Below are 21,533 nucleotides of genomic sequence, written 5' to 3' on the forward strand. Positions count from 1 at the left end.
GTGACAAAACTCAATTTTTTAGTATTTTTAATATTTATTAAAGCAGCTACAGAATAAGCTGTCTATAAGTATTGTGGTTATTCTGTACATACAGACTTATTTCTCGGAGTTGTGATGAGAGCACTGTTTTGGTTAATATTGATATATCGCTTTTGAGATAAAAGGGACTTTTTGGATACTGAATGTTACAATAATGCATTTCTGTATATGGTAATGTTTAAAATATTTAATGTGTGACCTGCTATACAAAGGCAAGCATAGTTCTAAAACACTAATGCACATTATTATCMTTCAAAATTAGTTTCTTTGACAATGGCATTAGCGTCCCATTTTAATATGGAAGAAAAAAACAAAGCGTGACCTTCCTAGAGTAGGAATGTCCCACTTGTAAGCTGATTTAAGAGCCAATTTTTTTTAATCTCAAAGCTAATGYCAAGACTTAAAAATTGCTAAGAAACACACTGCCCTTAATATCTCTTAAGTATGTGAAATGCTATTAAACAGAACTCCTTGAAAGCTGTTTTTAAGTGATACAATTRAACTGGCAAGATTTTAGGATTTGGTTCGATGAACTTTACACTTGATAGACTGATGTATGATGCTTGGCACCATATGTATTATTGTACATTATGCTTCCTCTGCATTCCTTTTTTTAACTGTATTTTAGAATTTTCAAATACTAGAATTAGAAATGTAAACTATGATACTTTTTGAGAAGACAAGGAAAAATTCATCTACAGTAATGTGGTAACCTGAAGGTGAGTATCTGTTTCCTGAAGAAAGCTGTTTAATCACTAAGAATCTCTACAGCTTTGCATGTGAGGCACTTGCTCAGTGTCGTGGTATAAATAGTGCTCCAAATTGCTCTGGCAGGTCAGAACCCACCACCTTTCTGTAGGTGACCTGGGCAGATAGATTTATCAGTCCTCTGGATTTTCAGTTCCCTGTAAGATTAAATCCCTCATCTCTGGCAGCAGTTTTGCCTTCCCCGTGAAGCTCCTTATGACCAGGTAGAGACCAAACTAACTTTATACAAAGTGACTTTTCTTTCTTTTGTACCTTACAAAAACTCTATGCCGTTGTTGACATGAAGACTGATCAGACTTCAAGAACTCACTGATCTGTTAAAGCCAAAGAAAACTGCAGAACTTGAATTGCATTCACAGATCTATCCTAAATTCCTAAAATTCTAAGCCCACAGATTTTAATTTTTCTCAGTTTTATCAGGGCATTTTTGGCTAATCCTTTTAAATGACAGCTGATCAAATAGTCCTTACTTTTCACTTCTGTTCAACAAATTCTCTGGCCGTCCATCAGCCACCAAGTAAGGGCATCTCCTCTTTCTATCTCCAATTTTAACCATATATTAAAATAGGTGCTACATTTTTAACAAACGTAGTAACCTCACTGATTCTGTGCTGAGCTTTCTATATGCACTATATATGTGCTGGGTTTTTGATCCCCATGTGCATGGGGCTCTTTCCTTCTCAGGACACCCAGCACCTGTCTGCCTTTTAATGACTATTGCTTTTAAGAAAGTTCTTTAACATTTCTTTTATTATAAGGTTTATATTGCATCTCTGGAGTTGGGTGTTAACATACTGTGTGCTTTTCTCTCTGGTTTAACCTAGTTTTAGCTATTCCATGATTGCTGGTTTATAGTCTGTACATGGTATTCTCTGTCTGATAATCAGTACTCTTACAGGGGCAAAGGACTCGGGCTGATTAGTAGAAGTTTATTTGAGAAAAAAAAATCTCCTATATATCAGCCAAAACATTATTTAATATCTTTAGAAGCAGAGGTTTATTTTTGTAGGTTAGGAATTGGCTTATTTTCATAAGGTTAATTCAACTTTACGTCTTTGTACTGCTGCTACCAGTCATTTCCTTTACTGCAGATGCCAGATCTGCACCCAACATTATTTGTAAAATAAACACCACTGCTCTGGCTAATGGTACAAGTTAATTCAAGTGGTGGTGCAGGCAGGTGTTTCATTTTATTTTTCAGGGCTTTAAGGGAATTAGTGACAGCACCTAGGCTGGCTCCCAGCTTTGCTTCTAGCCTTAGTACTCATCTAAGGGAGAYGGTCCCATCTAAGGTCCCCAAGGGAGAGGGTCCTAGGTGGGAAAACACACATGTGCATCCAGAAGGCTGCAGTGCCTCTTGTGTTTTGTTCTCTGGACACAGACTTTCCTGATACTAAGCTTACAGCTCCTGCAGTTTCCATAGAAATGGGTGTTTGTGGAGCAGCCGCAGGTCCCTTCTCCTCRCTGAGACCATTATGTTCTCTGGTCACAGAGGAGCGGTCAGCTGTGCTGGGAGATAAAAGAAATGAACTTATTACAGGGGGAAAAGATTTRGAAACAGCAGTGAAAAGCAAACTAGTTCTGGATTTACTGAAACGGAGATAAAGGCAAATTTTTTGATCTCGGAAGAAAAAAAAACAGTGAGGAGGAACTAGAAATTTAGATTGTCATTGAAATGAGCTCCTGAGTGCAGAGAGCAAATCAGATAAAAATGTCACGACTTCAGCACTGGAAGGAGAAATGATCAAGAGCCCCTGTATGGTGTTAAGAGTATTTGGCATAAAGAAATGCAAGGGATTACTTTTTCTCATAGCACTCAGGCACAGTTGAACTGTTTTCAGGTAGGATTTTGGGTCAAAAGGGTGAGGAGGCAAATTAATGAAAGAAAGATCAGAGCTACTGTGCAGAACAGGTGTATGTTTAGACTGAAGTGCAACTGAGTGTAACTTTTAAAAAATTATTCTTATACTTTTTAATGTGTATTTGACAGGAAGTATGAGAAACGCTGTTTAAAAATACCCTGTCTTCAGGTTTTAAAAAAACAGATCGTGGTGCAAGATAAGCAGGAAGGAAACAATAGAAATGAAGAGGAAAAACAAAACAACCACGAACACCCCAAGAACCCTCCTCCCCAAACCTGTAAAATCTAAACGAAAAGTTCAGTTTGAACATGCACGGAATTATTCTAAGACCAGAGGAGAAATAAAAAGTCCTTTACATTAATTTAAGATTTAGATCTTTATTTGTAAATTTATAAATAATTTTAGATGTTATGTGCAGAAAAAAAAAGTTTGTGATTTTTAGCATTGACTTTAGTTCAATTTGGGATGGTAGGTTGATTTCTAGACCATGTTCTAGACCATGTGCTGTACAACATTGAGCAAACCATAAAGTTTTATTCAGCTGTTGGTTAAAGCCAGCCCACCATCCTGAGGCATTTTTCATGTTTTTGAGTGTTCTRTATCACTTCTCCGCCCTCTATGTCCATTTTATTCAGATGTATGAGTCTTTGAATAATTTCTTGAGTAGGAGAGAATATTTTGGTGGTTCTGTTTTCACAGTGCCTGTTACAGGATGAATTGGGGGAGGATGAATTGGATAGAGGAAAGCTGATTATTTCAGTGAAGAAATTAAAGTAATGGTATGTTGGGCTCGTCTAAACCACCAGTCTCTCATCACCATCAGTGTTTTGGTACCATTTCCAGATGTCTATCAGTTTGACGGGAAGGATTTCATTTCAAAGACTGCACTCTAATGTAGGGAAATGAAATAACATGGCACATTCAAGCTGGTTTAGTTTGGACTGAATTGAAGAACTGATGTAAACCTTTGAGTGGAAATGTATAAAAGCCCCTGGGATTTCCACACAGCCTTTTTTTCTTTTTTTTYCATGAATTTCATGTTGCCTCTTTGTAATGATATAGAGGCAGAAGGAGTTTTCTATTTCAGTTTTTAGAACGAGGGGAAAAGCAAAAGATAAATTCATGGGGGCACATGTGTTCATAGCTCAGAATAGCAAGATAGTGTCTTTTTCCAGACTGTTAGCAATAAAAAGTACAGTTGCATGTGGTAAAAACAGTATGTTCTGGACTTGGTGCCAGTGAAAAGCTGATTATTTTGCAAATGGAAAAAAAATCTTTGGTTCAGTTCATGTACTTTGATAGCATTTATTAGGCAAGAGAACAGATGAACCGTTAATGCAAATAAACTTCTGTATCTATTAGTAATTGTTTGAACTGGTACGGCAGTAGAATTTTGATAGGATGGAGAATTATTTATTCAAATTCGCTAACTTGTTTTTGAAAAACTTGCACGTTTATCCAGTGACATCTTTTGCTCTGCCAGCTCTGTCTTAATTTTTATAGAACAGCCAATTTGTCTTTAGTAACAGAATGTTTCTTTTCCCCAATAATGTTAACCAGACTTGCAGTGAGACCAGAAACAGTAGCATTCAAAACACGTCATAGTTAATCTGAACCACCTTATTTTGCAGATGGCAGCTGGTACYGCGAGCAGAAAGCAGCTAGTGTGCAGGATTGCACAGTTCAGGGTAGAAGGGAAGGTATGAGGAAAGCCTAGGAAAAGCACATGTATATKTAAAAAAATTATATTCAGAAGAGTATATGAAGTTCAAATTTCAGGAGAATAAAGCTTGAGGTACTAGCTGTTACGTATATCAGCTCTATTTTTTTTTTTTTTGCAAATTATTGTAGTTGGTTATCTGGTATTGGTAATGCTATATCAATACTGCGTGGACTATTCTGCAGACTGTCATTCGTTGCAATAAACTTGCATCTGTTATCCAGAGGCCAGAGGTCATGTCAGAAAAGTGCTCTGTACTGTTGGACTTGCTTTTATATGTTACATTTTATTGCCTGCTTTTGACTTGCAGCCTAGTAAAACACAGGCTGCTTAACCAGTGCCAGGACTTGAAAATAAAGGTGCTGCTTACACAGAGGTCTTGTCCTGCTCAATATGAAAAGTGCTCATCCATCTGAACTCTGTTATTCAATTGTGCAAACAGAATGGTCAGAAAAACTGGAATTTGTGACTTGGCAGATAGCATAAAGCTCCATTACAGAGACATATATTTAAAATTTATATAGATACTTTAAACCATTCTGAAGGTATGTGAAGCAAGCAATAAAACTCCAGCATGGAAGGTCTGAGTGACTCGTCAGTCAGGAGGCTTTGTGCTTTCGCTCCAGAAAGCTGAGCAAACAGAGGAATCAAATGCAAATGGTCTGTGTCAGTCAACATTGAAATAGTAGACTGAACATTGTTCTGTCCAGTTGCTATTAGCCTTGTAAAGATTTGTGTTGGAAATTTCRTTTTATCTGGAATGGGAGTCTCATCCAAAGTCCTGTGTAGCATCCTTCGCTTTGTGCTTGGTCTCCCCTCTGAGCTCTGCTTGAGGTTCTGGTGAGCCTTGAATCCACAAACTTCTGATATTGCCAAAAAAGATGAGTTTCCATTGAGGCCTTAGTAAATCTCATCTTAAAATGAGTCATTTTTTTCCCAAAGTGAGAAGCTGGTGGAAAATTAAAGATCTTCCAGGGATGTATACACACACACACACACACACACACGCACACGTGTGCGTATATGTGTGTAAGATATATAGATATATGTACACCTATATATATATATATTTATAGGGTAGGTATTGTTCTGGCAGCCAGTGAAATTAAAATAATGTTCTGTGAATGATCTCTGGGGCTCTTCCTTTGGTTAATAATGTGCTTAGGATGTATTGCAGGTTCATTGTAAGAAAACTTGAAGCAATTCAAGATACTGAYTGGGATCTTTGACTATGTTTCGATTGACATGAATAATAAAGATATACTTTCTATAATAAGGTACAACTCACCATTAATTATAATTTCCTTAAATTTTCATAATCTTATTATATTGATTTTAATCTGATGATAATAGAAAAAAAAATGTGGTTAAAAACTGTTTGGAGAAATAATAGCTCTACCAGGAGCTATGGGGCTATGCTGACCTTCATTTTTAGAGGCTAAGCTAAGGACATCTTCCAGTTCCTTGTGTGGATCAGACATAGCTGTTAATGGAAGTAATGTTTGGTCACTAATGATACAGGTTTGAGAAGAACTTTTTTGAGTTTATCAGTCTTTCTGAATTAGAAAGATACCTATGAAGGCTATGAAGAAGATTGGAAGAGCTTATGATATTTTAAGAGATATTGAATATAACTTGAACCTGCCTGTTTCATTCTGTGCCATGATTAGAATTTCCACRTTCTCTGTTTTTAGAGGATTACCCCAACGGGACGTGGCTGGGAGATGAAAATAATCCCGAAATGCGGGTCCGTTGCCCCATCACCCCCGCTGACATGCTGCACATCAGCACGAACTGCCGCACAGCCGAGAAGATGGCGTTGACGTTGCTGGATTATCTCTTCCATCGGGAAATCCAGGCCATCTCCAACCTTTCAGGCCAGGGGAAGCATGGGAAGAAGCAGCTTGATCCTCTCATGATTTACGGCATTCGCTGTGAGTATAAATCTTGGGAATGTGTGTTGTGCAGATCAGGCAGAGCTGTCTGCTGCTGGGACCAGCTAGAGGTGACGTGGGGAAGCTTTTGCATGGGGAAGGAGGAACTTCTCTCCCTCTCCCTCTCCCTACCCAATAGGCTGGTGAGTTGTGCTCCAGCTTCCTGGCCACTGAGCTCTTATTCCTGTTACACTCTCTTCGCTCCATGACTCTGTTTCACCCACCTCTTGCCAACCATAATAAGCCCTGCAATTACCTGATTGTATTTTGGGTCTCATGCTGTTGGTTGCATGMTGTTGTTGCTCTCCAAATGAAATGAAAGTGGGTCCCAAGCTGCTGATGTGAAGGCCATCTCTGTCTGTGAAATRGGAGTAGTTGCCTGGTGTGCTTGTTCTGCTTCCTACAGTGACATTATTCAAATATAAATACAGATACATTTGTGTGCAGGTCGCCCTGAATAGTTTCTCTTTCACTTTCTCATCGTTTTGTTAATAAGYTTTTAAAGATAATAAGTTTAATTGAAGCAGGTCTGCGTGGGTAGAAATTTATATATATTGTGGTAAATAACTGTGAAGAATTAAAATTCACAAGCTTTACTGTTTTTCTAATATCTGTGTTTTGAAATGTTATGCTGCCTTAAAATGTAAGTGTGCCTTTAAAAATTCTTTACAATTGAGAGACATRTCGTTACCTATCCTTTGTACTACTGTGTTCTCTACAGGTTTTTGACTTAGGAGCTGCAAAAAGCTTTGCAATCTGATGAGAAGCAAATGTCTTGCTGGCCTCTCTTATGACAAACTAAGTTAATTCTGAGATCCGAAAAGTTAAAAGTAGGCTCAAAAATGTGTTTGCTAAGCTAAAATACATCTTGCAGTGAGTTCTGATCCTGTTTCAAGTGGAACAAAAGTCTTTTATTTTTCTCTCTGAGAAGTCCTCTACTTTGCAGCCCTTGCCTATTTTAAATGGGACTATTTTAGATGGGACTGCTGAACACTAGTTGGCTCCACAGGGCATAAATACATCCCCTGCGAGAGCATTTAGATGTCTGCATATTTTAAAAGGATCAGGCCTGAAAACTTCTGTTGTTTTTGGTGCTCGTTCTTTCACAAGTTCCCAACAGCCCTAGCAGCAGAGGGGGACAGTTGTGATGTTAGGAGATCCAGGGGGTAAGCAGAGATACACAGCAATAGTCCAGGGGAAACGTTTGGTCTGACTGTGGAAAATAAGGGCAAACCACCCTGCTTTCCTTGTCTGCCCCTATGGAATGGGAACACAGAGCAGCGACAATGCTATCAGGCTTTTTGTATCATGATTATTTCCTTAAATTCTCTCCTGTGGCTTGCAGAACAATATTAATGGAGGATATTTTATATTAATGTTTGCATTCTGAGTTTATTTTTAAGCTCATGTAAACATGGAATGCAACACTTTTAATTTAGGAATTGTTCTCAACTGTCTCCTAATTGCAGTTAGGATGCATTTTGTAAGAATAAGGCATGTATTGTTGCTGCAGTTGCCAGGCAGATGTTTTGTTAGCTTTTATTTATGAAGGAGTCCTAATGGACTGGTTTAATTTTAGTTTGTTGCAGATGGTCACCAAAAGTATCTCTAAGTACACCAAATGTAGCAAGTACCTAACTTAAGAAATATTAGGTTGGTTAAAATGGAACAAATAATAAAAATCAGCAAATAAAGCATTCAAGTATTGCTGAAATGTTCTAAATAATATGGCCTTGGATCTTGGATTTTTATTTTGTGTTTGTGTGTATGACTTGTTAAAGGTGAGGTGGAGGAGATTTGCAGTCTGCAGTGAAGAAGTCAAGTATCCTGGTGCCTGTGGGTTCATAACCGGAATGCCCAGGATGCTACTGTTGTATCTGTGCCAGGGTGGCCAAGTCTTCTGGATAGTAAAGCTATTTTGTAGTAACGAACAGATTTTACTTCACTGGAGGTGCAATTTTTGCCAATTTAAAAGGAATCAGATGTGTTCTGGGTGTCAAACGCAGTAGGCAAAGCCCCTCGTGAGGAAGGGTCTGGGCTTGAGCATCTTGTGGCTCCTGGGAGGGGATTCCTCAGCGCATGGTTTGAGGGTGGCCACATTTGTGCAGGGTCCTTGGGTGTAAATGTCTCCTTGTCTCCCCGCAAAGCAGGTGGGCAAAAACTTCCCAAACAGCCAAGGAGCTGGTGCAGGTCGACAGCCCTCTGCTCTGCGTCTGTCTAGAGGCAGCAGAAATGTAAATGTCGACGTGGATTGGAATCAAGAGCAAATGTAAGAACTTCACAGCAAGGCTTTACTCATGTGGCTGGGTTATTATGTAGCAGGAGATCCTGGTCTTAAAGCACTGACAACGTTTTCACCTTATGTAGGGCACCAATGGATCAGTACCATGGGAATAACTTGTTATACTGAGATACGTTGTATGCARTTGTCAATTTGCAATGCCAATTAAGGCTTAGGAACATAGCCAGACGGAGCTGATTTTGGTTGGTGTTTAAGGAATCTGATGTCTTGTTTTTATGCTTCTGTTAGGGCAATGTATTCAACAGCTAAAGGGAATAAATTGTGGTGAATATTTGGTAGTCAGTCTGCTGTCCTCTCTTTATGCAGAACTGAGCTGAGGAAATAGGGTCCCATTGACCAGCTTTCATTTCTAGTGACTTGCCCTCTCTCTCAGGGGAATTAATAGGCAATAGCAGSCCCAGCCCATTTGCTGCATAATCCCAATTTTTGTTTCACTACAAAAGTGAAGCAGAAACTTGGGATTTTACTGCAACCAATTAAGTGTATATTTTTAAAGGAGACTATGAGGGGTTTTGTTTTCCAAGACCTTTTTATCTATCAGTCTCATCAATGTACATGACTATTACATGAAATAATCATATAGTAATAATAACAATAGCAGATATTCTTGTAGTTGATCCTGTAGTGTTTTTTAAAACCTTAAAAAAATTGCAGAGCATAGGTGTTAAAAGCAAGGAGATGCCTTCTGCTTCCTCCTTCGTGGCAATTTTAATGCAAGGCTCTAGGAATTCCTCCCTGACCACAGATCTAGTGCCTGAGCTGAGTAGAAAGAACAAGTTTTTGAAAATACAGAATGAGAAAAGGAGCACAATGACATGCCTGAATGCTAAAGCTGGAACCTRTGCCATTTATATGTGGCATGATGGCATTTACAGAGAGCACTGTGCTGAAGTTTGGGGTCCAGGCGTGGGCCCCCCATGGGCATGGCCCGTTCCACAGACCCTGCGGAAGGGCAGCGCTCTGGGGACCTGCCTCGTGCTGCTGTCCTCGCAGCCAGGCTGCTTCTGCTCTGAGCACTGGTGCTCTGGGGTGTTCCTTTAAACCCCAGTGGGAATCTAATGTCATCAGCCTGGCRCTTGCCAACTGCAGCCAGCAAAGCTCCAGCCAAGGTGGATTTTATTTTTCTTTTATTTCATGTTTCTTCTTAAGGTTTTGTCAGTGGAAATATATTCCCTTCTTTCTTTTTTTCTAGGGAAAAAAAAGAAAATCAAACTAACCAAATCTGTATTTAATAGAGATTATTTCAAATAATATGCAGAAGCTATTGAAAATGGAGTGAAGTGGGTTTATTAAAAATTCTTGATATACTGCATAAGGTTTACCACAAGAGAGAGATGAAAGTTTATATTTGGAGGGATACGTTTTCGTTTGTGGTATACATTTGCTTGTGGGGTGGCAGTGCTATTGAAGAGTTTTTGGACCAGAAACCAAAATGACTTAAGCACAATATATGTCATTAAATAGCTCATTACTTTAGCCCTAGAAAAAAATGTTGAGATTTTCCTGGTGAAATGTGATATAAGAACATCAGCAGTTATAACTTTCTTTGTATAACCAGAAAAAAAAAAATAAAATTCAGAATGCTGTGTAAAGAAGGAAGTTTATTAAATGAAAGGTGATTTTTTTTTCAACGCAATTAAAATAAGAGAAGGAAATTAATAATCAAAACTTAGTATTCCGTTGTGTCATAATATTGCTTCCACTAAAGATGGAAACATCTTTTCTGTCCTGATTAGCTGAAATAAGTTTTGATACGATGCTTGACAGAAGGGTGGGTTGCAGTTGTCCTCCCTTCGGAGGGCAGTTGAGGAGCATGGGGCTGCTTTGCAAAATTYGTGAACACAGTTCTGCTTGGGATGGGGAACCTGACCACCCACGCTGGCTTAATCAGCAGCGTGTTTGCCTCCTGCTTAATTCTGTAACATGTGCCAGGTCTATCAATGTATGCATATATGCTCCTTCATCCTATGCATATGTGCTCCTTCATGCACATCACCCAAACGTGCAATTTGGACCAGCTTAACAGCTTGGAACTTGCCATGTAAGATGGGCTACTTGTGGTAAKTCACCATCATCTCGGCTCCTCCTGTGCTTTTCCTGAAGGTTTTTGTGTTAATAGCAAATGGAATGACAAATATACCACAGTTTTGTTCCCTAAGCATCTCCAAGCTTYGAAATAGTGGAAGAAGGGTAGGAAATTGCATCTCGTTGACAAGCCGTTGCCTCTAAGATTTCTGACATAGCTAAAAGTTGTCACCAGTGGCTCTGTTTTATGAGATATTTCAGACTGTTGCCTTTTTGTAGAAAACTTTGCAGAAAACCTACACTATAAATATGAATTATATTTGGTCTTTTTGTTGTTTTTGCATTTTCCTCTGTAAAAAGCCTTTATTTATGTAGTTCTATGCATTATAACCATTTTTTTGCTTTTTATCCCCTTCTTTCCTTCCTAATCTTCATTTACCTTTGCACTCCTCTTGTCTCTYCTTTTCCTCTTTGTAGCAGGAATGTCTAATTTTTGCATATTCTAGTGCTCTTCCTGACAGTCTGTCAGTGGTTTAAACACTGTTGCACCCAGTTGAAGCAGATGTCTGAGTCTGGTTACAGCAGTTGGAGACGTCCAGCTGGACCTTGGCTTCCAGCAGGAGGGTGCCAGACAAGTTGAAGAAAAAGTCAAAATTTTTAGTTGATCCCTTGCCCTATTTATTTAATATTTGAAGCTGTATATTCAGCACTAGAAATTGATAGATTTTGTTTTAGTTTAAGTTAGATTATAATCTAACTTAATTGAGAATCTAGTGGTAATTATAGTTTCAATCCACTCCTTTTGATAGATCCACCAAATTGAGAGACAGTCGTGCTCTGAATAYTGTGGAGTTTTCTTGGAGGAGAGGGGACTGGGTTAGTGGTGGGGATCAGGGGCTCAGACCCATTGAAGATCCCTGATATTTGCTGTTTAGCACATGCTTCTGATTCTCCTATATTATACAGGACATCAGCAAATCTTTCAAGCCGTAGTAATCTGACAAGAAGTTGTGTGGTTTATAGCTGCATGAGTGAGCTAATCTTGTGGTAGCTGGAGAGGCTTTTCGCCCGTGTTTTCTTCTCTTAGTAATAACTACCATCGACTGTAGCTGTTTGGAAGCAGAAACTTGATTCAGCATGTTGCTTTGAGAACTGAGTCTTTATCCGGTGTCATARCGTGTTTCTCCTTGGATGCTAGGTCATGGCTAAGAGGTAGGACAAGACTTGACTTTATAGTTTGGAGGGYTGAACATGGCAGATGGTGGCTTGCACAAAATCCCGACATCCTGCTTGTGGTTGTGGATTGAGGAGTTGAAGGGGGTTCTCCTGAGCTGTGTGCTGTTCAAAACCTCTTCTCTCGATCTTCTCGAGTGCATGGTCTCTATTTGACAGGCCCAGGAAGCTGCGTTAYGGTTCATCCTGGAGCCCTTGAGCATGGTAGCTGTTGTAGAGAGGAAGGAACATTTGCAGAAGCCACAGTTACAGAATGGTTGAGGTTGGCAGGGACCTCTAGAGTCCAACCCTCTGCTCCAGCAGGGACATCCAGAGCACGTGGCACAGGGTGGCATCCAGGTGGGTTTGGAAAATCTCCAGAGGAGGAGACTCCACAACCTCCCTGCGCAGAGCCTGTTCCAGGAATCTGTCACCCTCACAGTAAAGAAGTTCTTCCTCATAYGGAGAAGGAACTTTCTGTGTTTCAATTTATACCCATTACCCCATGTCCTGTTGCTGGCCACCACCGAGAAGAGCTTGGCCCCAGACTGTTGGGTTCAAGACAAATCAAATGAATCCAAGAGTTGATCATATCTTTAAATGAAAGGAAAAAAAACTGTTGTGTTTTTTTTTTTCCCCTCATTTCTGTTTTCTTTTCCAAAGAGGCTTTCTGTTTGTTTCCTGTGTTTTTGGGGTGTTTGTTTTTACCCAGCKCTTCCAGGCCTGGCTTTGTTGCCACAGTGCCGCCTTGGCGAACGTGCCGTCCCTCCTGAGAGCCGCGCAGCCTGGCTTCACTTCCAAATGGCTTCTCCTTTGTGAATCAATTAAAAGCTGCCACATGGAGGGCAGTGATAACCCCTCTTGGGGCTCGGTGAGAAGATAATAGGAGAACCCGTTAAGTTTATCTCGGCAGCACAGTTCTCATAAATAGCATCAGTGCTGGCGCTCGCTTACTGACTTCATATAAGCACTATAATTTAACGTTGGCTGTTTTTCTCTTCCTTCCTGGGTACTTCTGTACATTTCAATTATTTTCCTGGCCACTTACTGTTTCATAAACTGAAATAAAGGCCACAATTTGGGGGAATAAAATAAATTATTGGCAGGGTGTTTTCTCTCTCCTCTTACACTTCTCTTGTTGTTGCTCCATTATAAAAGCAATGAATTGAATTTTCCATTTGTGAACTTGAGCAACTGTTTAGCCTGTCAGCAGCAGCCCCCTCTGCATGCAAACTGATGGAGCCTGATGGGCTGTCAAACATCTCGGAGCTGCAGGCTCTAGAGAAAGACGAAACCGAACGCATTAGCTCACTTGGACCTTCTCTTCCAGCAGGATTATTCCATCCCCTGCATCCTTTGCTGCYTTAGCCAGACTAATTTGAAGTAGCACCGAGGTGCCCTAGTTCTCGCTTCTCGAGAGCAGCCAGCAGCATCCCAGGAATCAGTGAACATAAAAGCAGCTCCTTCAGTAATTTTAAATGTTGCTCCTGGAGTGGATAAGCTCAGCTAAATACCAAAGAGGCAGGCTGAGTAATTTCCAAGAAAGGGGTGCTCCTTGTGAGAGTTACTGATACAAGTATGACAACCGARTTGAAACGCATGAGTGCTGTTTTTTCTGATAACCTGCAGGAAAGTCTTGCGTGGATTTCCAAAGTCGTTACAGGTTGGGTTATTAGCAACCACAAGCTCTGATGTGAGGAAGAGCAGTGCTGGACAGCGTGTAATTAATGTGCTGTGTGTGGTGTCCAAGGATTTTATCAATACCGCCAATCTGTCCCGGCTATGAAGTTACAAGTGAAATGGAAGACGGTTTATATCAGTTGTTCTAATCGCTGTTTTCCTTGGCCCAGTTCCTCTGTTCGTGGAGCCTTTCCAGTGTTATGACTGTGTGCAGGGTAGTTTCTACAGTGATGGAGCAGTGTTGTCGCTGTAGGTCTGATGTGGAGAGATGCTGAGCTGATGGTTACCCAGCGTTGCTCAGACTCTGTCCCTGGGAAAGAAGCATCCTAAATAACCTCTGTGCTTTTGGGGTAGGGTTTGGAAGGCCTGAACAGTCATAAGAAGCATTTGATCTTTTTCATTCTGGCTGGAGAAGCAGCTTGGCCACCAAGCACAGACTGATCAGTGCAAAAGCTAACGTATGTCCATCTGGAAAATGCATCGCTCCATTTGAGGAAAGTTGTGATTTCACCAAATCTCATAAATGGAATTCCAGAGAATTGCCTACTGTTTTTTTTTTTTTTTTCCCCCCCTTGGCTTTAAACTTTCTTTTCTTCATTTCGCAAGGGTTAAAAAAGCGGAGCAAAGAGATGCCTCAAGCTGACTGTGAGTAAAATGTAAATAAATTCCCGCAGCGTTCAGGTTTCTGTCATGCCCGGCCCTTCCAAACCCACAAGCTCCTTCGGAAGGGGAGAAATTTTCGTTGTTGATTCACAAGCGAGTTTTTCTTGGCGGCACGTGTGCTGGTGTTTGCCATCCAGATGGGCCGCGGAGCCTCTGTGGTGAGGACTTATGTAACGGGACGTCTCGGCAAGGGGGGCTTTAAAGCGGCTCCGCGTTTTTCCATCGGCTCCGCTGCAGGTTTGGGCAGATCCAACTGTGCTGCTGCCTGAAAGGGAAACAGGGAGAGCTGCTCACTGTGTCGCTCTTCAAAGTCCTGGATATCAAAAAGGGCCCGATGTGTGATTATTGGCAGCAGCTCCTTGAGAGCAGAAGCCTTTCCATCGAGCGTTATTGTTTCAATTTGGGTGATTCCATTTGTTTTGAGCATCAGGCTTTGATTTTGAGCGCTAAGTCGATCCCTTGGCAATAAAAGCATCATATATTTAGATACGTTTCGTTCCAAAGAGGATGACATCTAATCAACCCTGTGGAACRGTTTCTCCCTCCAGAGTGATGAAGGAAGCAATGAGCTCTTCCTGTGCCTAGGCAGATCATAAACGAATGCTCTGACATTTCTAATGTGCAAACCCAGGAGGTAGCCTTACTTAAAGAATTAAAGGTACCAGCTCCGGCATGTGCATCTTGATGATGCAGAAAGATGGTAGTGGTTATAGTGGGAGCATTAGAACTTYTATTTAGGAGATAATTTGCAGCGTTGGAGTCTTCTAGGTCCCAGTCTTTTGAAAAGCCATTTTGGGTGAAAACCGTTGTGTTGTTTATATGGAATGCTGCCATTGCAACCTCTAGCTGTTTAGCTATACATGCACAAAGTATGCAATTTTGCTCTCTTACTGGGATCCAAATACTTAATGATTTTTATATATGTATATGTATATATCAGGAGGTAATGAAATATAGCTCTGTCTTTTTTGGAGATAGCTGCTTCTGCTTTGTGTGCCTTTTTTGATTTACAAGATATTTTTCAGAGCAAGGAATGAATTACCTCTTAAAAATGGGGGGAAAAACCTCTCAGAAGTAAATTGCTATTTATCCATTGCCATGCTAGAGGGGTGGCTTTTCATGTGAACTGGGAGCAGTAGCAAGGCTGTAGGAGGAAACATCAAGTTCCTAAGTGTCTTCCCAGATTATGAAAGCTTGGGCTTGGTTTGGAATTATTTTCTTGTGGGTTGATTGACTTGTTTAATGAGTTTGAAACACTTCATGGTCTCGATAATTATATAGTGGTTACATATATGCAGCTGTTGGTATTCTGCCATCGTGGGGGAATGCTATCGAAAGATCCCTAGGGGAATGGTTTAAAGCTGCTGCTGTAAAGCACATGGAAATCGCTGTGCTCAAAGAGTGCGACCATGAACATCAAAAATACCCTGTTTGCCCGGTGGTTAATTCTTCTACTGATAATTCACAGCCTATCTGGAGTTTTACAGTCCTGCTAACCTTTTGTAGCACTTGGCACATCCTGCAGCAGGGATTGAGCAAACATACACATACGCGGATAAAAATGCTGTCATTTCTTGCCAGCATCCTAAATTTGACACTCCGCTAGATGGCATTATTTGCATGCTTAGTGACTCCCCAAGAAGGCGGCAAGACCCTTCTAYCCTTGATTAAATTAATGAAAATAGACCAGCTGGTTTTCAAGCACAGTGGTAAAGTGTGCCCGAATGGGAGAGCTCTTCTGTTTCAGACAGAGATGCATTTGGGGGACTTTGGAGATATGGTATTAATTAATTAAATGATATTTAATTTTTTTTTGAGACTCCTGATAGYGTATTGTAAACCTACATGGGTCCTTTTAAGTGTAAATCAAGAGTGTTAATAGCAAATTTTAATTTCAGGTTTCTACTACTTCTACGTTTCATTTTGGCAAATATGCTAAATAAGCATTAATAAAATAATAAATATTTTAACAAATTACATTTTAATTAATAAACACAAAAATACAAGAATTCTAAGATRTAAAAACTAGTAGATAATTTTTATGCTTAACTAGTTTTTTCCTTTTGACTGCTGTTTCTGGCTGCTGTAATATATTAATGAGACTGTGTGAGCATCTTGCTCTTTTGAGGGACCTTTTACCTTGCCAACATGAAATCTTGAGTCAGATCTGCAGATAAGTATCAAGAAGGTGTTTCCTTTTCTAATGTGAGAGTTTTGTTTCAAAAGGTTTTAAAATCTTTAAAATATAAGCCATCCTATCTGTGTTTTTATAGAGGGCAAGAACAGAGAAAGGGAAAGCTGATGACTTTGGTGTTTTCTTGATTTTTCATAACTTTTTTTGTTATTATGCCTGTGTTTAATGCTATGTATTTATCCTGGAGAGGAAAGAATTGTACCAATCACTTCAATAGTATCTTGCAGCGATCTGCTGTGCTTCAGAGAAATGCTATAGCAGCAGAAAAATGGGGTTACAGCCTTCTGCTTGCAGCAAACTGTAGGATTTGCAGCTTCAGATTGACAAAACTGTAACGGATGAAATGGTGAATAATTCACTGTCACTTAGTCTTTCAGCTGAGAAATGATTATATGTGCAAACGCTTTCTGTGCTGTTTGGTAGATTTTTAAAGAAAATTGATTTCTCAAATCTCCTCTTGTTATAATARCATAATTTGTCATTATTCAGAAAAATTTTTGTGTCTGATCTTCCAAATGATTTTGTGTTCTTGTTACATAGCATTGCCATTAACTTTTTGTAAATAGATTGTAATTTARTATTTGATCTCGCTTTTTTAATGCTGGTACATTAAAATGCACCCTTTTGATCCCAGAAAGTGTTCTTACCAGCCAGATACTTAATAAGAAATTAATTTAACTTGAATTGGTTTTGCAAACTGAGAAAACTCTTTTTTTTTTTTTGAGTTTTTAATGCTGTTTCCGTGTATATTAGAAAGGAGATTTTCATGATAAAAGGCAAGCGATGAGTAATAGGATTCTAYCTGAACCCGTCCCATGGATGAACATGAGGGATTATATAGTAGTAGTGGAGTTCGGAGCAGATGTTCTAGGGGTGACTATAAGATCTATGTTACTGGATTATCCTTAATAATATTTGTAAATTTATTTCCAAATTTCCTTCCTCTCTTTCTTGTTAGAGAAATAATTGTGAATCAGTTGTTGTAAAATTAGCAATTCTGGGTTTTTCATAAAGTTGCCTTAAAATAAGGCTTCTCATTTGTTCTCTAGTTGCAGCTGAGGTCTCATTGTCCGGTAAAACAGARGGGAATTCATTAACATGTAATTTTAAGATTTATATATTATTATATGTCAAYTCAAGAGTTGCAGAAAATAATCCATTTTCCATGGAATGTTATTAGCAGGATTCTCTTAAGCAGTGCCTTCCGTCCCCAGGAAAACCCTGCGTTTCTTGTGAAGTTCCCAATTAGCATTTTCTTGAAAAAGAGCAAATTTCTCGAGCATTCATATATGTATTTTTTTTTTCCTGTGCTAGCGTGTAAATTGTTGTGGTTGCTGACACAGGTTTAGTAAGTCCTGCTTCAGCTACAGAGAGCAGAACAGGATATCAGGGTGTTGGAGGCTGTGCGTAGGTGTCCCCTGAGCAGAGTTGCCTCGCTGCGCTCTATAATGTCCTAGCGACCTATAGGTGAAATAGTTAAGCAGAGGAACAGTTCGTGCAGCAATAAAATGCGCGCAGCGACAAGGTTTGGTAGCTCTATTTCCCCTCCTTCTTCCCCCCGTCTCTTCTTGGCCGCCGTTTTGCTTGTGAAGGAGCGTTTCGGAAAGTGCCTGTCGGCCGCCACGCACCACATGTGACGCTGGAAGCGCCGTCACCTCAGCGAGGGGCCAGCGAGGCGGCCGCCGCCGTCACCTCAGCGAGGGGCCAGCGAGGCGGCCGCCGCCGTCACCTCAGCGAGGGGCCAGCGAGGCGGCCGCTGCCGTCACCTCAGCGAGGGGCCAGCGAGGCGGCCGCTGCCATCACCTCAGCGAGGGGCCAGCGAGGCGGCCGCTGCCGTCACCTCAGCAAGCGCCCAGCGAGGCGGCCGCTGCTGTCACCTCAGTGAGGTGGCTGCCGCCGTCACCTCAGCAAGCGCCTGGTGAGGCGGCCACTGCCGTCATCTCAGTGATGAGGGCCAGCGAGGCGGCTGCCGTCACCTCAGCGAGCGGCTGCCGCCATCTCAGCGAGCTCCTGGTGAGGCGGCCACCGCTACCTCAGCAAGTGCCTGGTGAGGCAGCTGCCGCCTCCCTGCTGCTTCCTCGGGGGGAACCGGCCCCCCAGCCCATGTACCAGGAATGTATCCCCCCCAAAACGACGAGTAAACAGTTATGCTTTCTAAAATTGCTTCAATATGGGCCGCGCATGAGTGTAATTGCATTTGAGGAACTGAAGCCTGAAGGCAAGAAATCAACTTCAGAGGTGCCTAATTTTTTTTCTGCGTAGTTCAGATATTGAGTGCAGCAGATTTTGTTGTCATACGTTATTAGTTTAAGGGGAAAAAAAACTCCACATGTATGACCCTTCTGTAAAAAAATGTGTCCTGTTAGCCAAAACACCAAATAATCACCCCTCTTCGTGATTCTGTGCAGGCAAAATCCGAAGCTCTTGTTTTTTGCATAGTATCTGTCATTTTCTTGTGAGTTTAAAAAAAAACTGTATAGATTCCGTTCTGTATAGATTCTGAGTTTGCAATGTGTGTCCTTCTGCTGTTTCCTCTAAACTTAAAAATAATGTTGAATTTGACAATAGATCACTTAACGAAATCTGTGTTCTATGTCAGTCTAAATACATACATATTTTATATGTGTCCATTGAATTCTCTGGGGTAACATTTTCTAATCTTTTAAAGCGTAATGATAATAAAGTCAGTGCCATGTACGAATAAAAGGCAGCCAAGGGAGCTCTGCCAAGTTCACGCAAATAATGATGATTTACCTTTTGTTTTTCTAAAGATACCTAAATATCTAAAGATTACTTTAAATATCTAGAGATATCTAAAGATAAAGATATGCATTCACGGATTCACAGTGAAAGGGAAGCAACACAATCTACCAGTAATCTAAGTCACTTTAATACCAATATTACGATTCTTTTTTTCTTTTGAAGGAGGCTGATTTTGAAAGCCAAAGCAAGACAGRATATTTCATGTTTAGTTTTGTAACTACGTAAGTTTTTTCAGCCTCCCCTGTTCTTTGATAGATTTCTTTACAGCTTTGTGTTTTTGGTGGATTGCTGTGTCTGCTGACTGACTTCTGACCTTTAACGAAAGAAAGGATTTCTTTCCTGTGAATATTATTTTCATGGACTTTTTTTGTTAACTCTGTTTTTAAAAAGCAAAAGATCTTCTTCCCTATATCGTGCATTAAATGTCCCAAGAGTTTGGGAGTATATAGTCATTTCAGATGTCTTTGTTGATGAACTATGCATTTGTACCAGACCATCTCTGTCTTTCCAAGCTCAGTTGTTTTCTTTGAACCATGAAAAGAAGATGCACAAGAAGTATTCAAGACTTTATTGTGTCATCGTTCAGCTTAGTTTTAGATGAACTCTGGCAAAAAGTTAGCCAGAACTAGCACTGCGTTTCTAATATACTTAGTAAGAGACACCTGTTGGCTGTTAAAGATGATTTGTTTAATTTTCCAGATGCACGAGTGCCTTCTTCCAAGCTATTGCTTGATAAGATTGGACTCTTGATTCTTGCACTTTGCTGCGAAAAGTGGATGCAAAGCAAGGATCAGTGATATCCTCTGTGTGCACTCCAGGATACTCGGTCTCTCTAGGAATTCCTCTTGCAGACATCTCTGTCTCTGGTATTTGTCTGGTTTGTGGAAATCACTCAAGCTCTTGCAATTTATTAAATAACTGAGCTTTTTCATTTCTCTGGTGTATTTTTTTCATAAAGGACTTGTTTAGGAAGTGAGGTTCCTAAAGAAAGCAGATGTTGGACCCTTAAGGTTTAAAAACAAGCACATCCTTTGTTTTGAGTATTACCAGCAACCAACTGTTGCCCTAGATAAAGAGATTTTCTACAAACTCCTTTAGCCATCCTTAGATGATCTGAATTCTTTACTTCACTGTTGTTGTGTAAATGCATTGATCTTCCAAAATACTTTGTCCTTTTGCCAAAGGGCTGAATTATRTTGCTGGATATATTTTAATGTGTATTTAACAGGGCTGTTGCGTGGCTCCGAGATACGGTGTGGCTTATACATTATAATATTTCGTGCTGCTTTTGACTGGAAAATGTTCTGTAAGAAGTTGAATCTGTTCATGCTGAAGCATTTCTGTCTTTTTTACTGTGGACTTTCCCAAGTTCAAAGTCTCACTTGCAACATGACCTAAATTTAGCTAAAAGCTCTCTTGCCTGTGAGCAGCTATTGGTAATGAGCAGAAAGTCAACGCTTCGATTTTCTGATATTGCTTGTAGACATTTTCAATGTGTATCTCTGCATCACATGTAAACTCTATCTCTAATGTTGCTATAGTGAATTTCTTCTGAGAATTTTTATGTGCACTTGAGAAATACTCCAGTGTAATTAGTTCACATCAGATTTTCTTTGGTGGTCAAAGGACTGTGTTCACGTGTGGTAATTGCTGCAACATTCCTTATCATTGGTTGGAAGGTAAGTTTTGTAAGTTTTTTTAAAAGAGGGCGTCTTTTCTCACTAGAGCATCTCACTCAGATCTTGGGCATCTGAGGTTGTAGCTGTGGCCTCTACCGTCTTCCTCATGTTCCTGCCCTCACTGCCCCCGAGGCTACATTATCCCAAACAGCTTCAGTTGCCTTTGATTTCTGTTTGAATCAGGCAGCAACCTGGAATAGCCCGTGCATTACAGYGTAACATTTAGAATTGTTTCTGCAAGACGTTTCTGGAATCTGCAACTAATTTCGTCACTTTCCTTAGTGATCAGCACACAACATGAAAATCATTAAAATGTATTTATGAATGAAATATGGACGTGAAATTTGTTCAAGATAACCACAAAGCATACGACCGTTTTATGTAGAACTGCACAAGTCCTGTGTACAAGCTGACAGCCCAAGTCGTATGAAGAATAGAAACACAAGTGTTTGCATTGGACATTACTGCAAACACTTACGAACCCATTTATCTGTATATTGCATATTATTTTTTAAAGCAAAAGATTACATTTGGAGGTGTGGCCTGAGTATTTTCAGTACAGCATGTGCTTTCAATTTGCTGACACCTATGGAAACTGTTACACAGCGGCAGATAATTTCAGTTTTCTTCCTACCCTCACCCCCTTTTGAGAATGATCATACAGGGGCTGTAAAGCAGTCTCAGGAACATGC

The 21,533-nt window shown here is 40.2% G+C and overlaps 1 protein-coding gene across 1 annotated transcript in view; it reads left to right on the forward strand.

Annotated features, from left to right (window-relative positions):
* BANP (BTG3 associated nuclear protein) overlaps positions 1-21,533 on the forward strand; it is a 127,218-nt gene that overhangs the window by 36,136 nt on the left and 69,549 nt on the right. Inside the window, exon 6 of the mRNA XM_026042395.1 lies at positions 6,084-6,323. Coding sequence (XP_025898180.1) covers positions 6,084-6,323 — 240 coding nt within the window. The remainder of the gene's footprint in view (positions 1-6,083; positions 6,324-21,533) is intronic.

This window comes from Nothoprocta perdicaria, unplaced genomic scaffold, assembly GCF_003342845.1.
Source record: "Nothoprocta perdicaria isolate Ctin4 unplaced genomic scaffold, notPer1 scaffold_30, whole genome shotgun sequence".
Taxonomy (NCBI): Eukaryota; Metazoa; Chordata; class Aves; order Tinamiformes; family Tinamidae; genus Nothoprocta; species Nothoprocta perdicaria.